We start from the raw sequence: 19,971 nt of genomic DNA on the forward strand, positions 1-19,971 counted from the left end.
CACGTTTCAAGAATCTGTTTTGGAGCATCAAAGGTTGCAGTGAGGTTGCCCCTCTGTAACCCCCTCAGCAGTATTACTGCCCTTAAATTTCCTTATGCTCAAGGAGGTATTTGAAAGACAAGATGGAGCCCTTTTACGACCCAAACATTATGGTGGAAGATTTTTTTCCTGATCAAGAAGTGGAAACAACCAACCAAGCAAGAGAACGAAAAAACAAAAAAACCACAACAGATTGCTCCATTCCACAAAGTCTGCCAACATGTGTTAATTTCTCCTGGGAGAGAATTTCTCTGCACCCTCCCTTTTTATATTATACAAAGAGTTTGGGCCACATTTATCCCTTCTACAACTCTTTAGAGGCTGTACAAATTACACCAGAGCTTAATCTGATCCATTGACATTAGTGACAGCCAAAATATTTTTGCCATTCCTTCAGGGAGAGTCTCTATGATTAAACTCACTTTGGGACAGTAGAACATACTGCATCATTTGGCTTGAATATGGTTATTTTTTGCTTTGCTGAATGTGGCTGTACCTGTCTAGTCAGTCAGTGCAAGATGACTGCCTTCAGTAATGGCATTGATGCCTTTGGCAGAGGTGGGGGGGCAAATGCTTTTCTCCTGGGTGTGATCCTACTGATCTCTCTTGACATGTCAGCACAATCATTCAGAGTATCTTCAAAGAGGAGTGCAGGCTGGTATAGCCTCGCCCCATGAACAGTTCTATCGAATGTAGAATGCATGATTCCTAGAATTTTCCAGATGCCTGCCAAATACAGTCTCATACAGGGGTGAGGCAAGCTTTTATATGTTGCAACAAAGCTCGGAGACATGTCTCTTACAAGCTCTTCATCCCTGTTCTTTATGTCTACTTAACATAGCTACTGCTAGCAACTCAAACTCGAATTTCTCATATAAGTAATTGCTAATGTCTTTAGTCTTAGATGAATATTTCTGCAAGGACACATAGCATAATATGTTAAAGCACAGAACTGAGAGTTAAGAGGTTTCAGCTCTTTTCCTAGCTTTGTTTGCTAGGACCATTGAGGGTCTTGTGCGGTGGATGCTATATAAATACGTTCCATTATGTCTAGCAGGAAACAAACAAGCAGCCACTCATGCTGCCATGGCCACTTTGCTAATTTTAGCACATTAGCTCAAGCAGAACTTGTGTGTGTGTGTGTGTGTCAATCTGGACTGGGAAGTGCCCTCCCAGACACACACTGATATAACCCAGAACTGAGAGAGTTTTGTGTGTCCAATGGACAAGTAACCCTTGCTTCCGTGCATTCTTCAGTCTCCTTTGAATTCTGCCTATGATTTGAGCAGCTCTGGTCATATAACACTGGTTGAGGAGCATGATGTAAATATATTTCATAGCTCTATGGCTATGCCAGGCTGTCAATGTGTACGTACTGTTCTCTTTCAGTCACCCCGTTGCCTGTGTGCATCTTTTCACAGCAAGAGCACTAGGAAGTCCCCCTTGTCATGCCTGAACTACCCTTTTTGCAGAAATGACACCCCGAATGCTGGTATTTGCCAGTAGAAGAGGGGCCATTATGAGACCATATTTGTGGGTTCTGACAAAATATTTCTTCCCTGATTACATCTAAATTATATTTTGGACCCTTATGTTCTTGCTTAGGGCTATTAACTAGGCTCAGACATGAGTCCAGGAGTGTGGCAGAAAAAAAGTGCCCTGCTTGGAGTGAGCTGTAATAGGATGGACAGAGGAATTTTTGTCTCATGAATGCTCTCCACAATATTTGCCCCAAAGGACATTAAGCTCACTTTCTGACTTTCTGTACACTTTGTTTCTTAATAACAAAGAGATGTGTGTCCTGCACATGGAATTAGAAGCCAGGAGCTTTTGCATTCTTATTCCAGTTTTACCACCATCTTCCCCTGTGGCTTTGGGCACGTCACAATCTCTGTCTCAGTTTCTCTCCATTCCCCCAGTCAGCCAGATGTGAGTATTAATACCTACCTACCTCAGAAAGGTGTTTTGGGGTTTAATCAATTTTTGTAAAGCACCTTGAAGTTGAAAAGTACACACTTTTGTCAAAAAAAATGTAAGCCGTTCTCCTGTTGATTTTCACTGTATTGAATAAACACTGTCACAGTGACATCTTCTCTCCACCCCCTTCTCTGTTCTCGACAGTATTATAGTTGTGCAGCTTTAAGCAATGTGGCAGCCAACTCTCAGTACCACGAAGCCATGTTGCGAGTTGGGGATCAATTCCTTCTGCGGACACTCATTTCTCTCCTGTCTTCATCTGTGGACAAGGTAAAGTGAAAAAGATAGGGGAGGGAGGTGTGTTATTGTACAGCAGATTTGCTGATCATTCTCCTGAGGTTTCTTTAATTCTGTACGTTACACTCAGCGTGAAGAAGCTATGATGCAACTAGATTGCTTTACACTGTAATTAGAGAGCCCCAGGCAAGTGCAGGGGAGGCTTTGAAACTGCACTTTACTACTGTAAATCCCATAGCATGCAACTGAGGCACTTTGCTAGATGTGAGAATTTTAGCACATTTCTGGCAAAGTTATAATTATTGATTGCACTGTGCTTTAAAGATGGAAACAGAGTTGGGCCTGCAGAGCTGGAGTTCAGATCTGGAACCAGGTGTTCCCAAACTTCAGGAGTGTTCACCTTCAGAGATTTGATTTTGCTCATTATAAGAGTTACAGGTTGTCACAGACCATAGCTAACACTCCTTCCTGGACACGCACTAGGACTTCTGTGAGAGGAGTCCAAGCCTCTGCCACTTTGGATCCCCAGAGTGTTTCAAGGTTCTGGACTGGCAATTCTCAGGTTTTATAAAATACATCTGTAGGGCACTGAAAGTTAGCAGAAGGCCTATAAGGGACATAAGACAATAGCTCTAAGTCAGCCTTGCCTTTTATCCCATCTCACCTTTGACATCTATCCCAGTCCAGCTACCACAATGTTCATGTTCGCTAATGATTACTTGGAAACATGTCTTACTTTCTTAGACCAGAAGAATATTGATTTCTTTCAGGGGAATACAGAGAAAAAGGAAACCAAATAAATTCAGTGCATTCATAGCTGCACCCCCTGACTTTAAATTATTTCCATCATATAAAGGGTTTGCACTTTGCTTCAATGGTTCTCAGCACCCACACTATACAAATTGTTCCAGCACCCCTGTCTATTCAGTTCATTTGACATTCCTGAAGTAAATCAACACTGAGAATGTACTGTTAGATTCTGGGCAGCATGTGGAAATCCCCTGGATATTGCTAACCTGCTCAACAGTAATGGGTACTGAGTAACAGGTCTGGGTGATGGAAAATTAAGCTGGTGTTGATTCATACCTGTATGTACTGGCCTTCAGCAACCGTTTTTGGAAATGAAATCCCAGAATAAACACTCTGTAGACAGTGTTTATTGGTTTATTTTAGACAACAGGATCAGTTACTGGAGTGCTCACTCTTTTTTTATTGGCACAACCAGGTTTCAAGCCAAGCATGTGTTTGTCTGAGGAACTTGGCCACAAGTGGTGAGTAATGTGTTTTTCCCAAACACTCCCCCCCCCCCCCCCCCCCCCCCCGGGAAAGGACAGCAGGTTGGGGAATTTTCTGCTTGTTAGGAACCCAATTATGGCTGCCCCACCTGGGTGCAGATGCAGTACAGGGCAAAGGGAGCCCCCTCATCTCCAGCACACCTGTCTAGGAGACACCTATAATTGATGGGGTTGGGGGGTTGTGCTAGCTAACCCGGACTTCAGTGCTCACAGGCCCAGAGATGAAATGTCTGGCCAGGGTGTGGATAGAGAGAGAGATCCTTGTGTACTAGCACCAGATTAGCACCTTCAGTTTTTTTAAAGTGTAGGAAGTCCCACTGCTAGTTATGCTCCCACCAGCACCCACAAAGCATTGAGCCTGAATAAGGGCATGCGTAGACTGCAGAACACATACCTGGGTCCCAGAGCAGTGGAGCCAGGGCAGCACATGCTTCGGCCCAGGCTGTACAAGCCTACCGGGAACCCTGAGTAATTACTCGTGGGGCTAGGACTTGCTGAAGGGCATCTTGCTGTGGCTTCACTTCTCTGATACCTGTGCTAGCTTAAAGCTACCCAAGCTGCACCCACAAGGTGATTGCCTGAGATGGAGCAAACTGGTTGAAACTATAGTAAAGAACAGAATTGCCAGACACACAGATGAATATGATTTGTTGGGGAAGAGTCAACCTGGTTTTTGGAAAGGGAAATCATGCCTCACCAATCTACTTGAATTCTTTGAAGGGGGTCAACAAGCATGTGGAGAAGGGGGACCCAGTGGATATAGTGCACTTAGATTTTCAGAAAGCCTTTGACAAGGTCCCTCACCAAAGGCTCTTAAACAAAGTAAGTTGTCATGGGCTAAAAGGGAAGGTGCTCTTATGGATCAGTAACTGGTTAAAAGATAGGAAACAAAGGGTAGGGATAAATGTTCAGTTTTCAGAATGGAGAGAGGTAAATAGATTCATAGATTCATAGATTATAGGACTGGAAGGGACCTCGAGAGGTCATCGAGTCCAGTCCCCTGCCCGCATGGCAGGACCAAATACTGTCTAGACCATCCCTGATAGACATTTATCTAACCTACTCTTAAATATCTCCAGAGATGGAGATTCCACAACCTCCCTAGGCAATTTGTTCCAGTGTTTAACCACCCTGACAGTTAGGAACTTTTTCCTAATGTCCAACCTAGACCTCCCTTGCTGCAGTTTAAACCCATTGTTTCTGGTTCTATCCTTAGAGGATAAGGTGAATAAGTTCTCTTCCTCCTCCTTATGACACCCTTTTAGATACCTGAAAACTGCTATCATGTCCCCTCTCAGTCTTCTCTTTTCCAAACTAAACAAACCCAGTTCTTTCAGCCTTCCTTCATAGGTCATGTTCTCAAGACCTTTAATCATTCTTGTTGCTCTTCTTTGGACCCTTTCCAATTTCTCCACATCTTTTTTAAAATGCGGCGCCCAGAACTGGACACAATACTCCAGCTGAGGCCTAACCAGAGCAGAGTAGAGCGGAAGAATGACTTCTCGTGTCTTGCTCACAACACACCTGTTAATGCATCCCAGAATCATGTTTGCTTTTTTTGCAACAGCATCACACTGTTGACTCATATTTAGCTTGTGGTCCACTATAACCCCTAGATCCCTTTCTGCCGTACTCCTTCCTAGACAGTCTTTTCCCATTCTGTATGTGTGAAATTGATTTTTCCTTCCTAAGTGGAGCACTTTGCATTTGTCTTTGTTAAACTTCATCCTGTTTAACTCAGACCATTTCTCCAATTTGTCCAGATCATTTTGAATTATGACCCTGTCCTCCAAAGTAGTTGCAATCCCTCCCAGTTTGGTATCATCCGCAAACTTAATAAGCGTACTTTCTATGCCAATATCTAAGTCGTTGATGAAGATATTGAACAGAGCCGGTCCCAAAACAGACCCCTGCGGTACCCCACTCGTTACGCCTTTCCAGCAGGATTGGGAACCATTAACAACAACTCTCTGAGTACGGTTATCCAGCCAGTTATGCACCCACCTTATAGTAGCCCCATCTAATTTGTATTTGCCTAGTTTATCGATAAGAATATCATGCGAGACCGTATCAAATGCCTTACTAAAGTCTAGGTATACCACATCCACCGCTTCACCCTTATCCACAAGGCTCGTTATCCTATCAAAGAAAGCTATCAGATTGGTTTGACATGATTTGTTCTTCACAAATCCATGCTGGCTGTTCCCTATCACCTTACCACCTTCCAAGTGTTTGCAGACGATTTCCTTAATTACTTGCTCCATTATCTTCCCTGGCACAGAAGTTAAACTAACTGGTCTGTAGTTACCTGGGTTGTTTTTATTTCCCTTTTTATAGATGGGCACTATATTTGCCCTTTTCCAGTCTTCTGGAATCTCTCCCGTCTCCCATGACTTTCCAAAGATAATAGCTAGAGGCTCAGATACCTCCTCTATTAGCTCCTTGAGTATTCTAGGATGCATTTCATCAGGCCCGGGTGACTTGTAGGCATCTAACTTTTCTAAGTGATTTTTAACTTGTTCTTTTTTTATTTTATCCGCTAAACCTACCCCCTTCCCATTAGTATTCACTATGTTAGGCATTCCTTCAGACTTCTCGGTGAAGACCGAAACAAAGAAGTCATTAAGCATCTCTGCCATTTCCAAGTTTCCTGTTACTGTTTCTCCCTCTTCACTAAGCAGTGGGCCTACCCTGTCTTTGGTCTTCCTCTTGCTTCTAATGTATTGATAAAAAGTCTTCTTGTTTCCTTTTATTCCCGTAGCTAGTTTGAGCTCATTTTGTGCCTTTGCCTTTCTAATCTTGCCCCTGCATTCCTGTGTTGTTTGCCTATATTCATCCTTTGTAATCTGTCCTAGTTTCCATTTTTTATATGACTCCTTTTTATTTTTTAGATCGTGCAAGATCTCGTGGTTAAGCCAAGGTGGTCTTTTGCCACATTTTCTATCTTTCCTAACCAGCGGAATAGCTTGCTTTTGGGCCCTTAATAGTGTCCCTTTGAAAAACTGCCAACTCTCCTCAGTTGTTTTTCCCCTCAGTCTTGATTCCCATGGGACCTTACCTATCAGCTCTCTGAGCTTCCCAAAATCTGCCTTCCTGAAATCCATTGTCTCTGTTTTGCTGTTCTCCCTTCTACCCTTCCTTAAAATTGCGAACTCTATGATTTCATGATCACTTTCACCCAGGCTGCCTTCTACTTTCACATTCTCAACGAGTTCCTCCCTATTTGTTAAAATCAAGTCTAGAACAGCTTCCCCCCTAGTAGCTTTTTCAACCTTCTGAAAAATAGTGGTGTCCCACAGGTGTCTGTACAGTACTATTCAACATATTCAGAAATGATCTGGAAAAGGGGATAAACAGTGCACTGGAAAAATTTGCAGATGATACAAAACTACTCAAGACAGTTAAGTCCAAAGCAGACTGTGAAGAGTTAAAAAGGGATCTCATAAAACTGGGTGACTGGACAACTAAATGGCAGATGAAATTTAATGTTGATAAATGCAAAATAATGCTGTAGAGGGGTTTGGCTGGAGCTTGTCCCTCTTCAGGACGTCGGGGAACGACCCCGCCTCGATACTTCCTTCCACTTGCTGACAGGAAATTAGCGAGGCCATGGGAGTCTCTCGCCACAGCAGCAGTAAAGGCAAATACAGACAGTTATTCTTGCCCGGCCCCTGGTCGACAGGCAATAGTGAGTCAAGGGCTCAGGTCCTCAGGCAGGCGCTGACCAAACAGTTTATACAATTAGCAGGCCCAGGCCCTGGGTCAGGGCAGGGCAACAGAGAGTCAATGGCTTAGGCCCTCACGCAGGGACTGAGCAAAGGCAGGTAAACAACAAGCCCAGGCGCTCGGCTCAGAGGGGCCTGGGAGAGGGGGAGACTGACACCCCCAAGTTGGGTGGCAGGGGTGACGCAGGCCCTCCCACTCCATTGTATCCCAGCTCGGGGCCCTGGCAGCGGCAGAAAACCCACTGCTGAGTCAGTGGGGATCCTGGCCGCAACACACTGACATAGGCTCTTGCAGTGCTGCAGCCAGACTAGAGTCGACTGCCCCCGGGCTACTTCTGAACTCCCCTTCTAGAGATTCCTGGGTCCGGACGGTGTCCTCCGAGGGGTCAGGCACCATGGGGTGCTCTGGGTAACTGGCCAGGGGCAGGCTAGGCAGCTCCTCTGGGCTCTGGTTGGTGTTGAGCATCAGCAGGTCAAGCCAGTCCTTGGGTCCTCTGTAGTTTGCGGGGATCTCCCAACCGGGAGCTAGGCCAGAGTCGTCTAGCCTCTCCGGCAGCTGCTCTCCAAGTGAGTTCTGGATCCCTCCTTTTCTACTTCCTGTCCTGATCCTCTGGGAGGTGGGCTCAAAACTCTCTGGCCGGCCCCGCACACACTGGTGTCCGGAGGGGCTCAACCCTCTCCGGGGCGGCAGGGAACCACACTGCCTTGCTACAAACGCACACTGGAAAACATAATCCCAACTATACATATAAAATGATGTGGTCTAAATAGCTGTTACCACTCAAGAAAGAGATGTTGGAGTCATTGTGGACAGTTCTCTGAAAACATCCTCTCAATGTGCAGCGGCAGTCAAAAAAGCAAACAGAATGTTGGGAATCATTAAGTAAGGGATAGAGAAGACAGAAAATATCATACTGCCTCTATGAAAAGGAAGTATTTCTTCACAAAACACACAGTCAATCGGTGGAACTCTTTGCCAGAGGATGTTGTGAAGGCCAAGACTATAACAGGGTTCAAAAAAGAACTGGATAAGTTCATGGATGATAGGTCCATCAATGGCTATTAGCCAGGATGGGCAGGCATGGTGTCCCTAGCCTCTGTTTGCCAGAAGCTGAGAATGGGCAACAGGGGATGGATCACTTGATGTTTACCTGTTCTGTTCATTCCCTATGGGGCACCTGGCATTGGCCACTGTCGGAAGACAGGATACTGGGCTAGATGGACCTTTGGTCTGACCCGGTATGGCCGTTCTTATGTTCTTAGAATGTCACTTGAGATTGCTGCTTAGGTAGTGTGCTACTGCTACCTCCTCCTCCTGAGCACGGCTTTGCCTTTCGTGAAGCATAATTTAGCCCTACATATTTGCCATCAAACTCTATTTACACATACGATACATGTTTTTAAAATACACATTTCGGCTGGAAGAAGGGGAAGGGAAGCCTCACACCCTGCTGTGCAGCAGTGTCCTCTAGAGCAAGCCTGTGTCTAGAAAGTCTAGGTGGGCTTCTTCACATACAGAATGAACATACTAAGATCTCATGGAAACCTTTTGTACTAGTCCATAAGTGTAACTGTCCTTTATGGCTTCAGTAGAGGCTCTGACTCCATCTGCTGGCTGTCTGGAGGATACCCACACTGCCAGAAAAGTATTAACACAAAACAGATACCAGGGATGATGAGTGAAGTACAGTGTAAGAACCTAAACAGAACAGAACTATCCCTACCAGGGTTAGCAGGAGTTTTACTTCCAAACCCTGTAATATTTGCACATTGCTTTCTGTTTGTATGGCAGAAGGCCACAAGAGTGTTGGCCAGTGAAGGATGCAGTGACAATTTCCACTAAAGAAATAGCTGGGAATCTATGATAGAAAAGCGGCTGTATTTCTATGATGGCATTTACACTGCATATAGTTTATGAAGTGATTTGGAGCCTTCAGGATGAAAGTCATTGTGACGGGTTGGATCACAGAAACCCCTTTGGGAGCTGCCCCCTGATATGCCAAGACTACTTCTATCCCTGTTTTCCCTGCCAGCTCAGGACTCCAGCACCCTGTCTTGCTGAGCCAGACACTCCCGTCTGCTCCAACACAGACCCAGGGTCTGAATTACTTGCCCCAAAGCTGCAGGTTTATCTGAAAACAGCTCACAGAAGTGTGCTTGTCTTTAGCACTCAGATGTCCAACTCCCAATGGGGTCTAAACCCAAATAAATCCATTTTATCCTGTATAAAGCTTATGCAGGGTAAACGCATAAATTGTTCGCCCTCTATAACACTGATAGAGAGAGATGCACGGCTGTTTGCTCCCCCAGGTATTAATACATACTCTGAGTTAATTAATAGGTAAAAAGTGATTTTATTAAATACAGAAAATAGGATTTAAGTGATTCCAAGTAGTAACATACAGAACAAAGTAAGTCACCAAACTAAATAAAATAAAATGCACAAATCTATGTCTAATCAAACTAAATACAGATAATCTCACCCTTAGAGATGCTTCAGTAAGTTTTTTCCTCAGACTGGTCACTTTCCAGGCCTGGACACAATTCTTTCCCCGATACAGCTCTTGTTCCAGCTTAGGTGGTAGCTAGGGGATTCTTCATGATGGCTCCTCTCTCCCCTCTTTGTTCTGTTCCACCCCTTTATATATCTTTTGCATAAGGCGGGAACCCTTTGTCCCTCTGGGTTTCCACCCCCTCACTGGAAAAGCACCAGATTAAAGATGGATTCCAGTTCAGGTGACATGATCACATGTCACTGCAAGACTTCATTACCGACTTGCCAGCACACACATAGGCCTTGGCTACACTTAGGACTTCCCAGCGCTGCTGCAGCAGCGCTGTGAAGTGCGAGTGTAGTCGCGCCGCCAGCGCGGCGAGAGCTCTCTCGCAGCACTGTAAGTACTCCACCTCTCTGAGGGGAATAGCTTGCAGCGCTGCGAGCAAACGTGCAGCGCTGCAGGCTCGGATTACACTCACGCTTTACAGCGCTGTACTTGCGGCGCTCGGGGGTGGGGGGGTTTCACACCCCTGAGCGCAGAAAGTTGCAGCGCTGTACAGCGCCAGTGTAGCCAAGGCCATATACAGGAAGACTCACAGGAAAAACACAGCTATCTGCAGACAATGGTCCTAGTTAATGGGAGTCATCAAGATTCCAAACCACCATTAATGGCCCACACTTTGCATAATTACAATAGGCCCTCAGAGTTATATTTCATATTTCTAGTTTCCGATACAAGAGTGGTACATTTATACAAATAGGATGATCACACTCAGTAGATTATAAGCTTTGTAATGATACCTTACAAGAAACCTTTTGCATGAACCATATCCCAGTTACATTATATTCACTTATTATCAGATTTTTATAAAACCATATAGACTGCAACGTCACAGCCATTATGTAAGTGTACATTTTAATTATAAATTTCTCTGCAACAGTTGATCACTGTAACTAGCTGTCTAAAAAATAAGCATCGGTCTGTGATAGTGCAGAGGTATAAGACCAGTTGTACATGTATCTAGTAGATCAATTGTTTTCATCCTCCCTCCTCCTTTTTGAAATGCCACCTATTCCCATCCCTCACTCAAACATCCCTTGTGCGATTACTGTTCCTGCACCAGTCATGGCCTAGATCTCTGAAATGTATTCAGGGTCTTCTCTTCTTCATTCTGCCATATTAGATTTTTAAATCATAAACAGGTGTCATTTTAATTTGGTTTTACAAATATTTTAGGGCAATTCTCATGAGCAGTTTCTTCTGTATCTCCTCTGTACTGTACATCTAAAGCAAGTACTTCACTAATACGTCTTATTTAGTACGGTGCAATGTAGTTCAGTCGGTAGGGAACTAATTTTAAGAGCTCTCCTCTCTGATCCACTCATTTTGCTCCCACAGCTCGCAGCCTGCCTTCAAGTTTGTTACTCCAGGACTGCCAAGCTGTGTGTGTGTTTGTGGTACGACAAATGAGCCCTTTCCCTTCTGTGTCAATATGTCTAAAGTCACATGACCACGTCTCCCAAATTTTCTCTTTTGGGAAGAGATGTTCTTCAGTTATTTTACGAGACTGAAGACCAAATTGGAGCAGTTTCTTGGCTTCCTTTCAAAGGAGGAAAAGAATTATCATTCTGGATGCTTTGGGACAGAAACTAGGCATGTCCTTGACAAGCGTCTTCGAATGGATGATTTATTTATTGATTTAAAATTACAAAATGGGAAGTGTTCTTCCAAAGAATCAAGGATCAAAACCTTGTCTCATTCCATCCCTTTGTACCACTCCGGCAGCGGCAGGAAACGCTAAAGCAATGGAAAAATTGTCTAGACAGGCTCTGTATCTCCAACCCCCCCTACACACACACAGTCCTCGTGAACTTTAACTCATTCCAGCTAAACTCATTTCAAACATGGTTTGCATTGGTCAACCAAACAAGGCCAAAGTGCTTTCAAAGCTATATTCAAATATGGGTCCATACCACTCCTCCAGACACAGTGTTGGTAGAGGGAGACAGAACAGATAAAGCATGATTTTTATAACCTGGTAAAACACAATTTGGCCCTGCCTGGACAGGGATATATATAAAAGCATCAAAGAGTCCTGTGGCACCTTATAGGCTAACAGACGTATTGGAGCATGAGCTTTCGTGGATGAATACCCACTTGGTCGGATGCATCCGACGAAGTGGGTATTCACCCACGAAAGCTCATGCTCCAATACGTCTGTTAGTCTATAAGGTGCCACAGGACTCTCTGATGCTTTTACAGATCCAGACTAACCCGGCTACCCTCTGATAAGGGATATATATGTCACCATTCAGCCATAAGTCTGTCTAACATTCATGAAAACAGCACCATAATTGTGCCAACAATTTACCCCACACTGAGCTGCTTTGTCATTCTTCCAAACAGTGAACATTCAGGCTGACATCATTGCTATGGACATCCTGCCCAAGCTGCTGTATCTCCTTGCATCTAGCAATTCAGATGTTCAACAAGCTTCTATTGGACTCCTCTGGATATTATCCCAACACCCAGCCAACCAGGTAGGGATGATAGTTGCTGAATAGCAGGGGTTCTTGCCACTGCCTGGGATAGAACTTTTAATACTCCTAACTACGTAATGCTATGGCAACAATGTTAATGTTGCATATAATGAATTACTGATATAAATACTTGATGTGCAAATCTCCATAGAAAAACAGAAAGGGCCTTCCCAAAGGGATCAAGGGTTAGCTACCGCCAGGGGCGGCTCTATGTTTTTTGCCGCCCCAAGCAAGGCAGGCAGGTGGCTTTCAGCCTGCGGGAGGTCCGCTGGTAACGCGGATTCGGCGGCATGCATGCAGGAGGTTCACCAGTCCCACGGCTAGCTGCCGCCGAATTGCTGCCAAAGCCGCAGGACTGGTGGACCTCCCGCAGGCATTCCTCCAAACTGCTGCCCTCATGGTGACCAGCAAGCTGCCCCCCACGGCTTGCCGCCCCAGGCACATGCTTGGTGCGCTTGTGCCTGGAGCCGCCCCTGGCTACCGCAACTGCACCGGGACAGTTATTTAATATCGGGATTGTGTGGGTTGAGGGAGACCCAGTGGACATTGAGTTTAGTCCTTTGTGTTGTAGAGCAGCTGTATAAGAAGAAGGCCACTCACACCAACCCATACTCTACTGACCACTACATTCCAAGCATTGCAGGGCTAGTGACTTGGGGCTTGTTTACACTGGCAATTAACAGCGCTGCAACTTTCTCGCTCGGGGTGTGAAAAAACACCCCCCTGCGTGCAGCAAGTTGCAGCGCTGTAAAGCGCCAGTGTAAACAGTGCCCCAGCGCTGGGAGCCACGCCCCTCGTTGAGGTGGTTTTTTTAGAGCACTGTGCGCCGTGACCACACAAGGTACGTTAAAGTGCTGCTGCTTTACGGCTAAGGGATTTTTTTAGGAGGGAGGATGAATGGCAGGACACAGAATAGTATGCTGAGAGATAGAGACCATCAGGTCAGAGAAAGAAAGCTACATCTTATCTACAGTGCTCAGCATAGTAATTTTGTTAGGGCTTGTCTACACAGGGACACTCAGGAAAGTTCAAATGAATTGATCTCTTTTGAAGAACCACTAAGCTAAAGCAAACAAGGCCACTGTACTTCTGAATGAGAGCATCCACGCTGGGGTTTAAGATCTGTTAATTGTCCCTTGGTGGACAACCCATTAGTTAGATTTGGCTATTTTGTTCAAGGTAAACAGCACCACAAACGGTGAAATGTTATTGCTAATGCCTGAGAACCTGAAAGCAAAACTGATTAGAAGTAGATTATAAAAACAAACAAAACAAAATTGGTATTTTCTTTGTTGATGCAGAAAGAAATGCAAAAGTAAACAAATATAAGATAGTGAAAAGCAACATCGATACAATAATTTCCATTACAATAGCTGACGGTGTCAGTAGTCACGAGTAAGGAAATTTTAAAATAGGATTTTTAAGCTAACAATCTCTTAAATCAGTTAGGCCTTGTCTACACTACGAGAGTAGTTCGATTTTACTTGCATCGAATTTTTGTAATCGATATTGCAAAGTCGAGCGTGTGTGTCCACACTAAGGACAGTAATTCGACTTTGTGCGTCCACACTAACGGTGATAGCGTCGACATTCGAAGCGGTGCACTGTGGTCAGCTATCCCACAGTTCCCGCAGTCCCCTCTGCCCATTGGAATTCTGGGTGTAGCCGGCAATGCCTTCTGGGTAACAAAATGAGTCGAGGGTGCTTTTGGGAAACTGTCGTCATCCGTCCATCACTCCCGCCCTCCCTCCCTGAAAGCGCCGGCGGGAAAACAGTTCGCGCGCTTTTCCAGTCATTGACAGCGCGGACGCCACTGTACTCCGAGCATGGAGCCCGCTGCGACCATCGCTGCAGTTGTGGCCGCTCTCAACGTCTCGCAGCTTATCATAAAGGTTTCCCTGAGGCAGATGCAGAAAAGTCAGGCAAGGAGGCTACGGCACCGCGGTGATGTCCTGAAGTCTGAGAGTAGCACAGACCTGTCAGAAAGCAGGCGACCCAGCGCCGAGGACATCACAGTGGCAATGGGTCATGTTGATGCCGTGGAACGGCGATTCTGGGCACGGGAGACAAGCACTGAGTGGTGGGACCGCATAGTGCTGCAGGTCTGGGATGAATCCCAGTGGCTGCGAAACTTTCGCATGCGGAAGGGAACTTTCCTGGAACTTTGTGAGTTGCTGTCCCCTGCCCTGAAGCGCAGTGACACCCGGTTGCGAGCTGCACTGAGTGTACAGAAGCGAGTGGCCATAGCCCTGTGGAAGCTTGCAACGCCAGACAGCTACCGGTCAGTCGCGAACCAGTTTGGGGTGGGCAAATCTACCGTGGGGGTTGTTGTGATGCAAGTAGCGAAGGCAATCGTTGATGTACTGCTGCCAAAGGTAGTGACCCTGGGAAACGTGGAGGCGATCATAGATGGCTTCGCAGCGATGGGATTCCCAAACTGCGGTGGGGCCATAGATGGAACTCACATCCCTATCCTGGCACCGGACCACCAGGCCACCCAGTACATTAACCGAAAGGGATACTTTTCCATGGTGCTGCAAGCACTGGTGGACCACAGGGGACGTTTTACCAACATCTACGTGGGATGGCCGGGCAAGGTTCATGACGCTCGTGTTTTCAGGAACTCTGGTCTGTTTAGACGGCTGCAACAAGGTATTTACTTCCCGGACCACAAAATAACTGTTGGGGATGTGGAGATGCCTATAGTCATCCTCGGGGACCCAGCCTACCCGCTAATGCCCTGGCTCATGAAGCCCTATACTGGCGCCCTGGACACTGAAAAAGAACTCTTCAACTACCGGCTGAGCAAGTGCAGAATGGTGGTGGAGTGTGCTTTTGGCCGTCTCAAGGGGAGATGGAGAAGCTTACTGACTCGCTGTGATCTCAGCGAAACCAATATCCCCATTGTTATAGCAGCTTGCTGTGTGCTCCACAATCTCTGTGAGAGCAAGGGGGAGACCTTTCTGGCGGGGTGGGAGGTTGAGGAAAATAGCCTGGCTGGTGATTACTCACAGCCAGACAGCCGGGCGATTAGAAGAGACCAGCGGGAAGCGCTGTGCATCCGGGAGGCTTTGAAAGCAAAGTTCCTGAGTGAGCAGGGTAACCTGTGATTTTATAGTTTGTGTACTGAGAAGCTAAACCTGCCCCCGTTTCTTTACCCAGGTAATGTTGACTATCCTATCCAGTTACATACCCCCTTCACCCCCCCTCCAACACACGTGTCGAAATAAAAATAGTTCTACTTTGTTAAAGCACACCGTTTTCTTTAATACTGTTTTAGCGGGAATTTTTTAAAACTGGGACGCAGACTGTGGTGCGGGGCGGGTCTAGTGTTGTGATGCGAATGCAGCTTCTAAACTCAAGGATTGACAGGCTCCGCTGCGGTGGGATGCTTGTTTCAACGGAGCCTGTCACCCCTCCTGATCGGGACTGTGTGTATGGGAGGTCTATTTGACTTTGTGGCAGGGGGAGGACGGTTACAGATCCCATGCTGTGTGGCTCTGTGATCCTGTCTAAGGACCGGCGCTTAAGATCTGTAACTGCCCTCCCCCGCCACAAAGTCACAGAGCAACCCACCCCCCCCAACATTACATCAAAACAACCTCCCAGACTAACCGGGGCAACTAGTCACTGCATCACTGCACTGTGTATGTGCCCTGCTGCTGTGCCTGCCCCCGACTATGTACCCTGCCAAAGGAGACTGTCCTGTCCAATGTCCAACCCCCTTTCCCCTCCTCCTCCAAAAGAACATGATTGAAACAGTAGTTAACAGAAACGAATTTTTTATTATCAACTACACATGGCATTGGGAGGTGAAACTTGGACGTGGGCTTGTGTCAGGCGGGAAGGAAAGAACTTTTCAAATTTTGGGAAATGAGAGCCTTCTGCTACTAGAGCTCTCTGCAGGGGTGGAGTGAGAGTTAGCAGGGACTCTGCCGCCTCTCCTTCTTTGCACTTTGGGTGAGGTGGGTATGGGACTTGGTGGCGGGGGAGGGCGGTTAGAGATGGACTGCAGCGGGGCTCTGTCCTCCTGCCTCCGTTCCTGCAGAACATCCACAAGGCGCCGGAGCGTGTCCGTTTGCTCCCTCAGTAGTCCAAGCAGCGTTTGAGTCGCCTGCTGGTCTTCCTGCCGCCACCTCTCCTCCCGATCCATGTTGGCTTGGTGCATTCGGGTCAAGTTCTCCCGCCACTGGGTCTGCTGTGCTGCCTGGGCTTGGGAAGAGGCCATAAGCTCAGAGAACATGTCCTCCCGTGTCCTCTTCTTCCTACGCCTAATCCGCGCTAGCCTCTGGGAGTGTGATTCCAGGCTAGGTTGTGAGACAGTCGCAGACGGGGCTGTGGAAATGGGAAAAAGGGAGTGAATTCCTCTGAAAGATAAATGTAGTTGTGAACAAAGAACATAGTCTTTCTCTGTGAACAAGACCATGCACAGCACCTTTCACATGCGCACTCAGCACAAGGTCGAATTCTCGGCCTTCGCATTCTGTGCCTGGGGTCTTGAACAGCACATTTGAGAAGCGAGGCAGCACAACGGAATTTCTGTTGCAGGCAGACATGGTAAGCCGTACACTTGTGGCAGTTTAAAACTTTTATATTACCACTGGCCTCATTTCACATTTAAATCAATGTCAGTCCCTGCTGCCAGCAATCCGGCAAGCGGGAACTCTGCCCCTGTCCCACCCCCTCGCGGCTGTCCCCGGGAATGATCCCTTTCGGCTGCCCCTCTCCCGCCTCCACCGCGTGGCTGCAAACCAGCGGTGACAGTTCTGTAAAGGAACGGGAAAGCAGTCCCAACACTAACATTCCCCTACCTAATTAAAAGCAGGTCACCATGGCCGACATCACCCTGATGAGGATCTCCGAGAGCGACAAAGAGAGAATGCTCCGGGAAAGCCTCCAAAGACCAGGGCCGTATGCCGCCCTGCTGTGCAGAGCAATGATCCCCGAGTACCTGATAATCTCGTGGCGCGGCAACGTGTCGTACTTCGGAGGACCCAATAAGGCCGCTCTCCCCAAGAACCTCATGCAACGGCTTTCAAGTTACCTCCAGGAGAGCTTCATCGAGATGTCCCAGGAGGATTACTGCTCTATCCCCGCACATATAGACCGCATTTTACTGTAGCTGCAGTAGCAGGGAATACACAGTAGAGCGGCTTGTGCAGGACAATCACTGAAAACCGGACATTGCTAGATTTCTTTTCAAAACTTGCACTGCCCCTTACTAAACCGTTAAGCGCCTAGGGCACACTAATCATGAACAACCCATTCTTTTAATTGTTAATATTCCTGTTTTGTTAAAAATAAATGTTTAGATGTTTACAACACTTACTGGCTGATCCTTCACCAGATTCTGTGTCCGGGGTAATGGCTGGGGACGCTTCGTAGGGGATCTCTGTAAGGGTGATGAAGAGATCCTGGCTGTCGGGGAAATCAGCGTTGTGAGAGCTGCCAACTGCCTCGCCCTCCTCATCTCCTTCCTCATCTTCCCCGTCCCCTAACATGTCTGAGGAACCGGCCGTGGACAGTATCCCATCCTCAGAGTCCACGGTCACTGGTGGGGTAGTGGTGGCGGCAGCACCGAGGATGGAATGCAGTGCCTCGTAGAAACGGGATGTCTGGGGATGGGATCCGGAGCGTCCGTTTGCCTCTTTGGTCTTCTGGTAGCCTTGTCTCAGCTCCTTGATTTTCACGCGGCACTGCGTTGCATCCCGGCTGTATCCTCTCTCTGCCATGTCTTTAGAGATCTTCTCGTAGATCTTTGCATTCCTTCTTTTGGATCGCAGCTCGGAAAGCACGGACTCATCGCCCCACACAGCGATGAGATCCAAGACTTCACGATCAGTCCATGCTGGGGCTCTCTTTCTATTCCCAGACTGCACGGCCATCACTGCTGGAGAGCTCTGCATCGTTGCCAGTGCTGCTGTGCTCGCCACGATGTCCAGACGGGAAATGAGATTCAAACTGGCCAGACAGGAAAAGGAATTCAAATTCAAATTTTCCCGGGGCTTTTCCTGTGTGGCTGGTCAGAGCATCCGAGCTCGCACTGCTGTCCAGAGCGTCAACAGAGTGGTGCACTGTGGGATAGCTCCCGGAGCTATTAGCGTCGATTTCCATCCACACCTACCCTAATTCGACATGGCCATGTCGAATTTAGCGCTACTCCCCTCGTCGGGGAGGAGTACAGAAGTCGAATTAAAGAGACCTCTATGTCGAACTAAATAGCATCGCAGTGTGGACGGGTGCAGGGTTAATTCGATTTAACGGCGCTAACTTCGACATAAACGCCTAGTGTAGACCAGGCCTTAGTGTTTAAGGATGTCAAGCAAAAAAAAAGTGAAAGCCTATCATATGATGTAGCTTTTTACAGTAGTGACAAGATAATCTGACTACCCAAGGCTTGTTTTAGGGGCTTTTAGTGGCTAATTACTGAAAGAAATTCATGCTGGCTTGAAACTCCCACTGGGAACTGCAGACCTAGTGCTTTGTACATCAATTGATCTTGCACATTCAGTACAGCATGGTTAAAATTATGCCTCCTACAACTTAGTAGTGTGCTGGGAAAGGCGAGAAGGTGCACTGCCCAAGCAGAAGTGCCTGGAGGCATGAGGTCTTTGAAAGGCATGACGCTTATTATTTATTTGAATTGTATTAGCACAAGGGATCCTAGTCATGGATCCGGGCCTCATTGTTTGAGGCACTGTATGCACAGAATGAAAAGTCGGTCCCCGCCCCAAAGAGTTTACAATTTAAATAAGTGAAGTCAATGGGGTTACTAAAGTGTTACTCAATGTGAAGAATCAGGTCAGAATTTTACCTCAGTAATAAAGCTGTTAATTTTCCAAGAAAGCACCTCTTGCAGTTCAACCTTCCCCTCCCCCTCACAGGCTATGCATACAACCTATCCCCTTCATGGCTTCTAAAATGTGTGTTTGTCAAGTATTTCAATCAACCCCCCATCACATCCTGTCTGCACACAGCTGGAGCATCCAACATGACCAGAGGTTCAAAGTGGTTACACCAACAATGAAACAGTCAAACCATCCAGCAGGGGAAGGGTAATATGTGGGTCTGAAATAGGACACTTGGAAGTGAAATGTCATCTCAAGGGTATATTCTCTGGTGAGAAGTGTTTGCATTTTGAAATTTATTTTAGTGAGCAAACATCACTGTCACTGACTGTTGAATGTTGCTGCATAGTGAGATTCAACTCTGAGTATCTAGACAAGGGTCTTATCCATTGTCCCTTGTTTCCCTCCCTCCCCCCTCACCCTTTCTAGCCTATTTTTCAGCTCTTTTCAAGGTTTCCTTCTCTGGCCTCGTCTGAATTCTGAGTGAATTAGAGGGACTGTTCCCTGGGAACAGCAGTAGGAAAACAAACCACAGAACAAAGCTAACATTTACAAGTAAATGAAGTAATGCTTGAGTCATTACAAATACTGGCCAATATACAATAGGGTAAAATTTATCTTCCCTTTAGTTACCGTGGATTTGATCAGATGGAATGTTTCATGGAGGCTTCATTCCTTAATAGAAAGCCGCTCTGTGATTCACTGGCTTGGCCATTGCATTGACTCATGGTGAGCATGCAACATAACACAGCTTCCCCACTGCAAAGAGAATTCTGTTCAGTTCTGTCAAGAGCAATCCAGTCCCAAAGCCC

General features: G+C 46.6%; 2 protein-coding genes across 3 annotated transcripts in view; one reads left to right on the plus strand and one right to left on the minus strand.

Moving 5' to 3' along the window:
- LOC101934166 (uncharacterized) overlaps positions 1 to 19,971 on the plus strand; it is a 65,768-nt gene that overhangs the window by 32,867 nt on the left and 12,930 nt on the right. For both annotated transcript variants that reach the window (XM_065588720.1, XM_065588719.1), the window contains exons 7-9: positions 2,161 to 2,286; positions 3,479 to 3,524; positions 12,178 to 12,311. In XM_065588720.1, coding sequence (XP_065444792.1) covers positions 2,161 to 2,286; positions 3,479 to 3,524; positions 12,178 to 12,311 — 306 coding nt within the window. The remainder of the gene's footprint in view (positions 1 to 2,160; positions 2,287 to 3,478; positions 3,525 to 12,177; positions 12,312 to 19,971) is intronic.
- LOC135982366 (uncharacterized) lies at positions 16,080 to 18,217 on the minus strand. The gene is made up of 2 exons (XM_065588703.1): positions 17,641 to 18,217; positions 16,080 to 16,646 (listed from the first exon to the last, which is right to left on the minus strand). The coding sequence occupies exons 1-2, from the start codon at positions 18,215 to 18,217 to the stop codon at positions 16,171 to 16,173; spliced, it is 1,053 nt and encodes a 350-aa protein (XP_065444775.1). The 3' UTR covers positions 16,080 to 16,170.

The sequence above is a fragment of the Chrysemys picta genome, chromosome 3 (assembly GCF_011386835.1).
Source record: "Chrysemys picta bellii isolate R12L10 chromosome 3, ASM1138683v2, whole genome shotgun sequence".
Classification (NCBI taxonomy): Eukaryota; Metazoa; Chordata; order Testudines; family Emydidae; genus Chrysemys; species Chrysemys picta.

Coding starts and splice junctions, on each gene's coding strand:
- LOC135982366 (XM_065588703.1), bottom strand. CDS start 18,217: ATGCAGAGCTCTCCAGCAGTGATGGCCGTGCAGTCTGGGAATAGAAAG. Junction 16,647..17,640: donor ATCTGGTGAAGGATCAGCCA/GTAAGTGTTGTA, acceptor CCATTTCCACAG/CCCCGTCTGCGACTGTCTCA.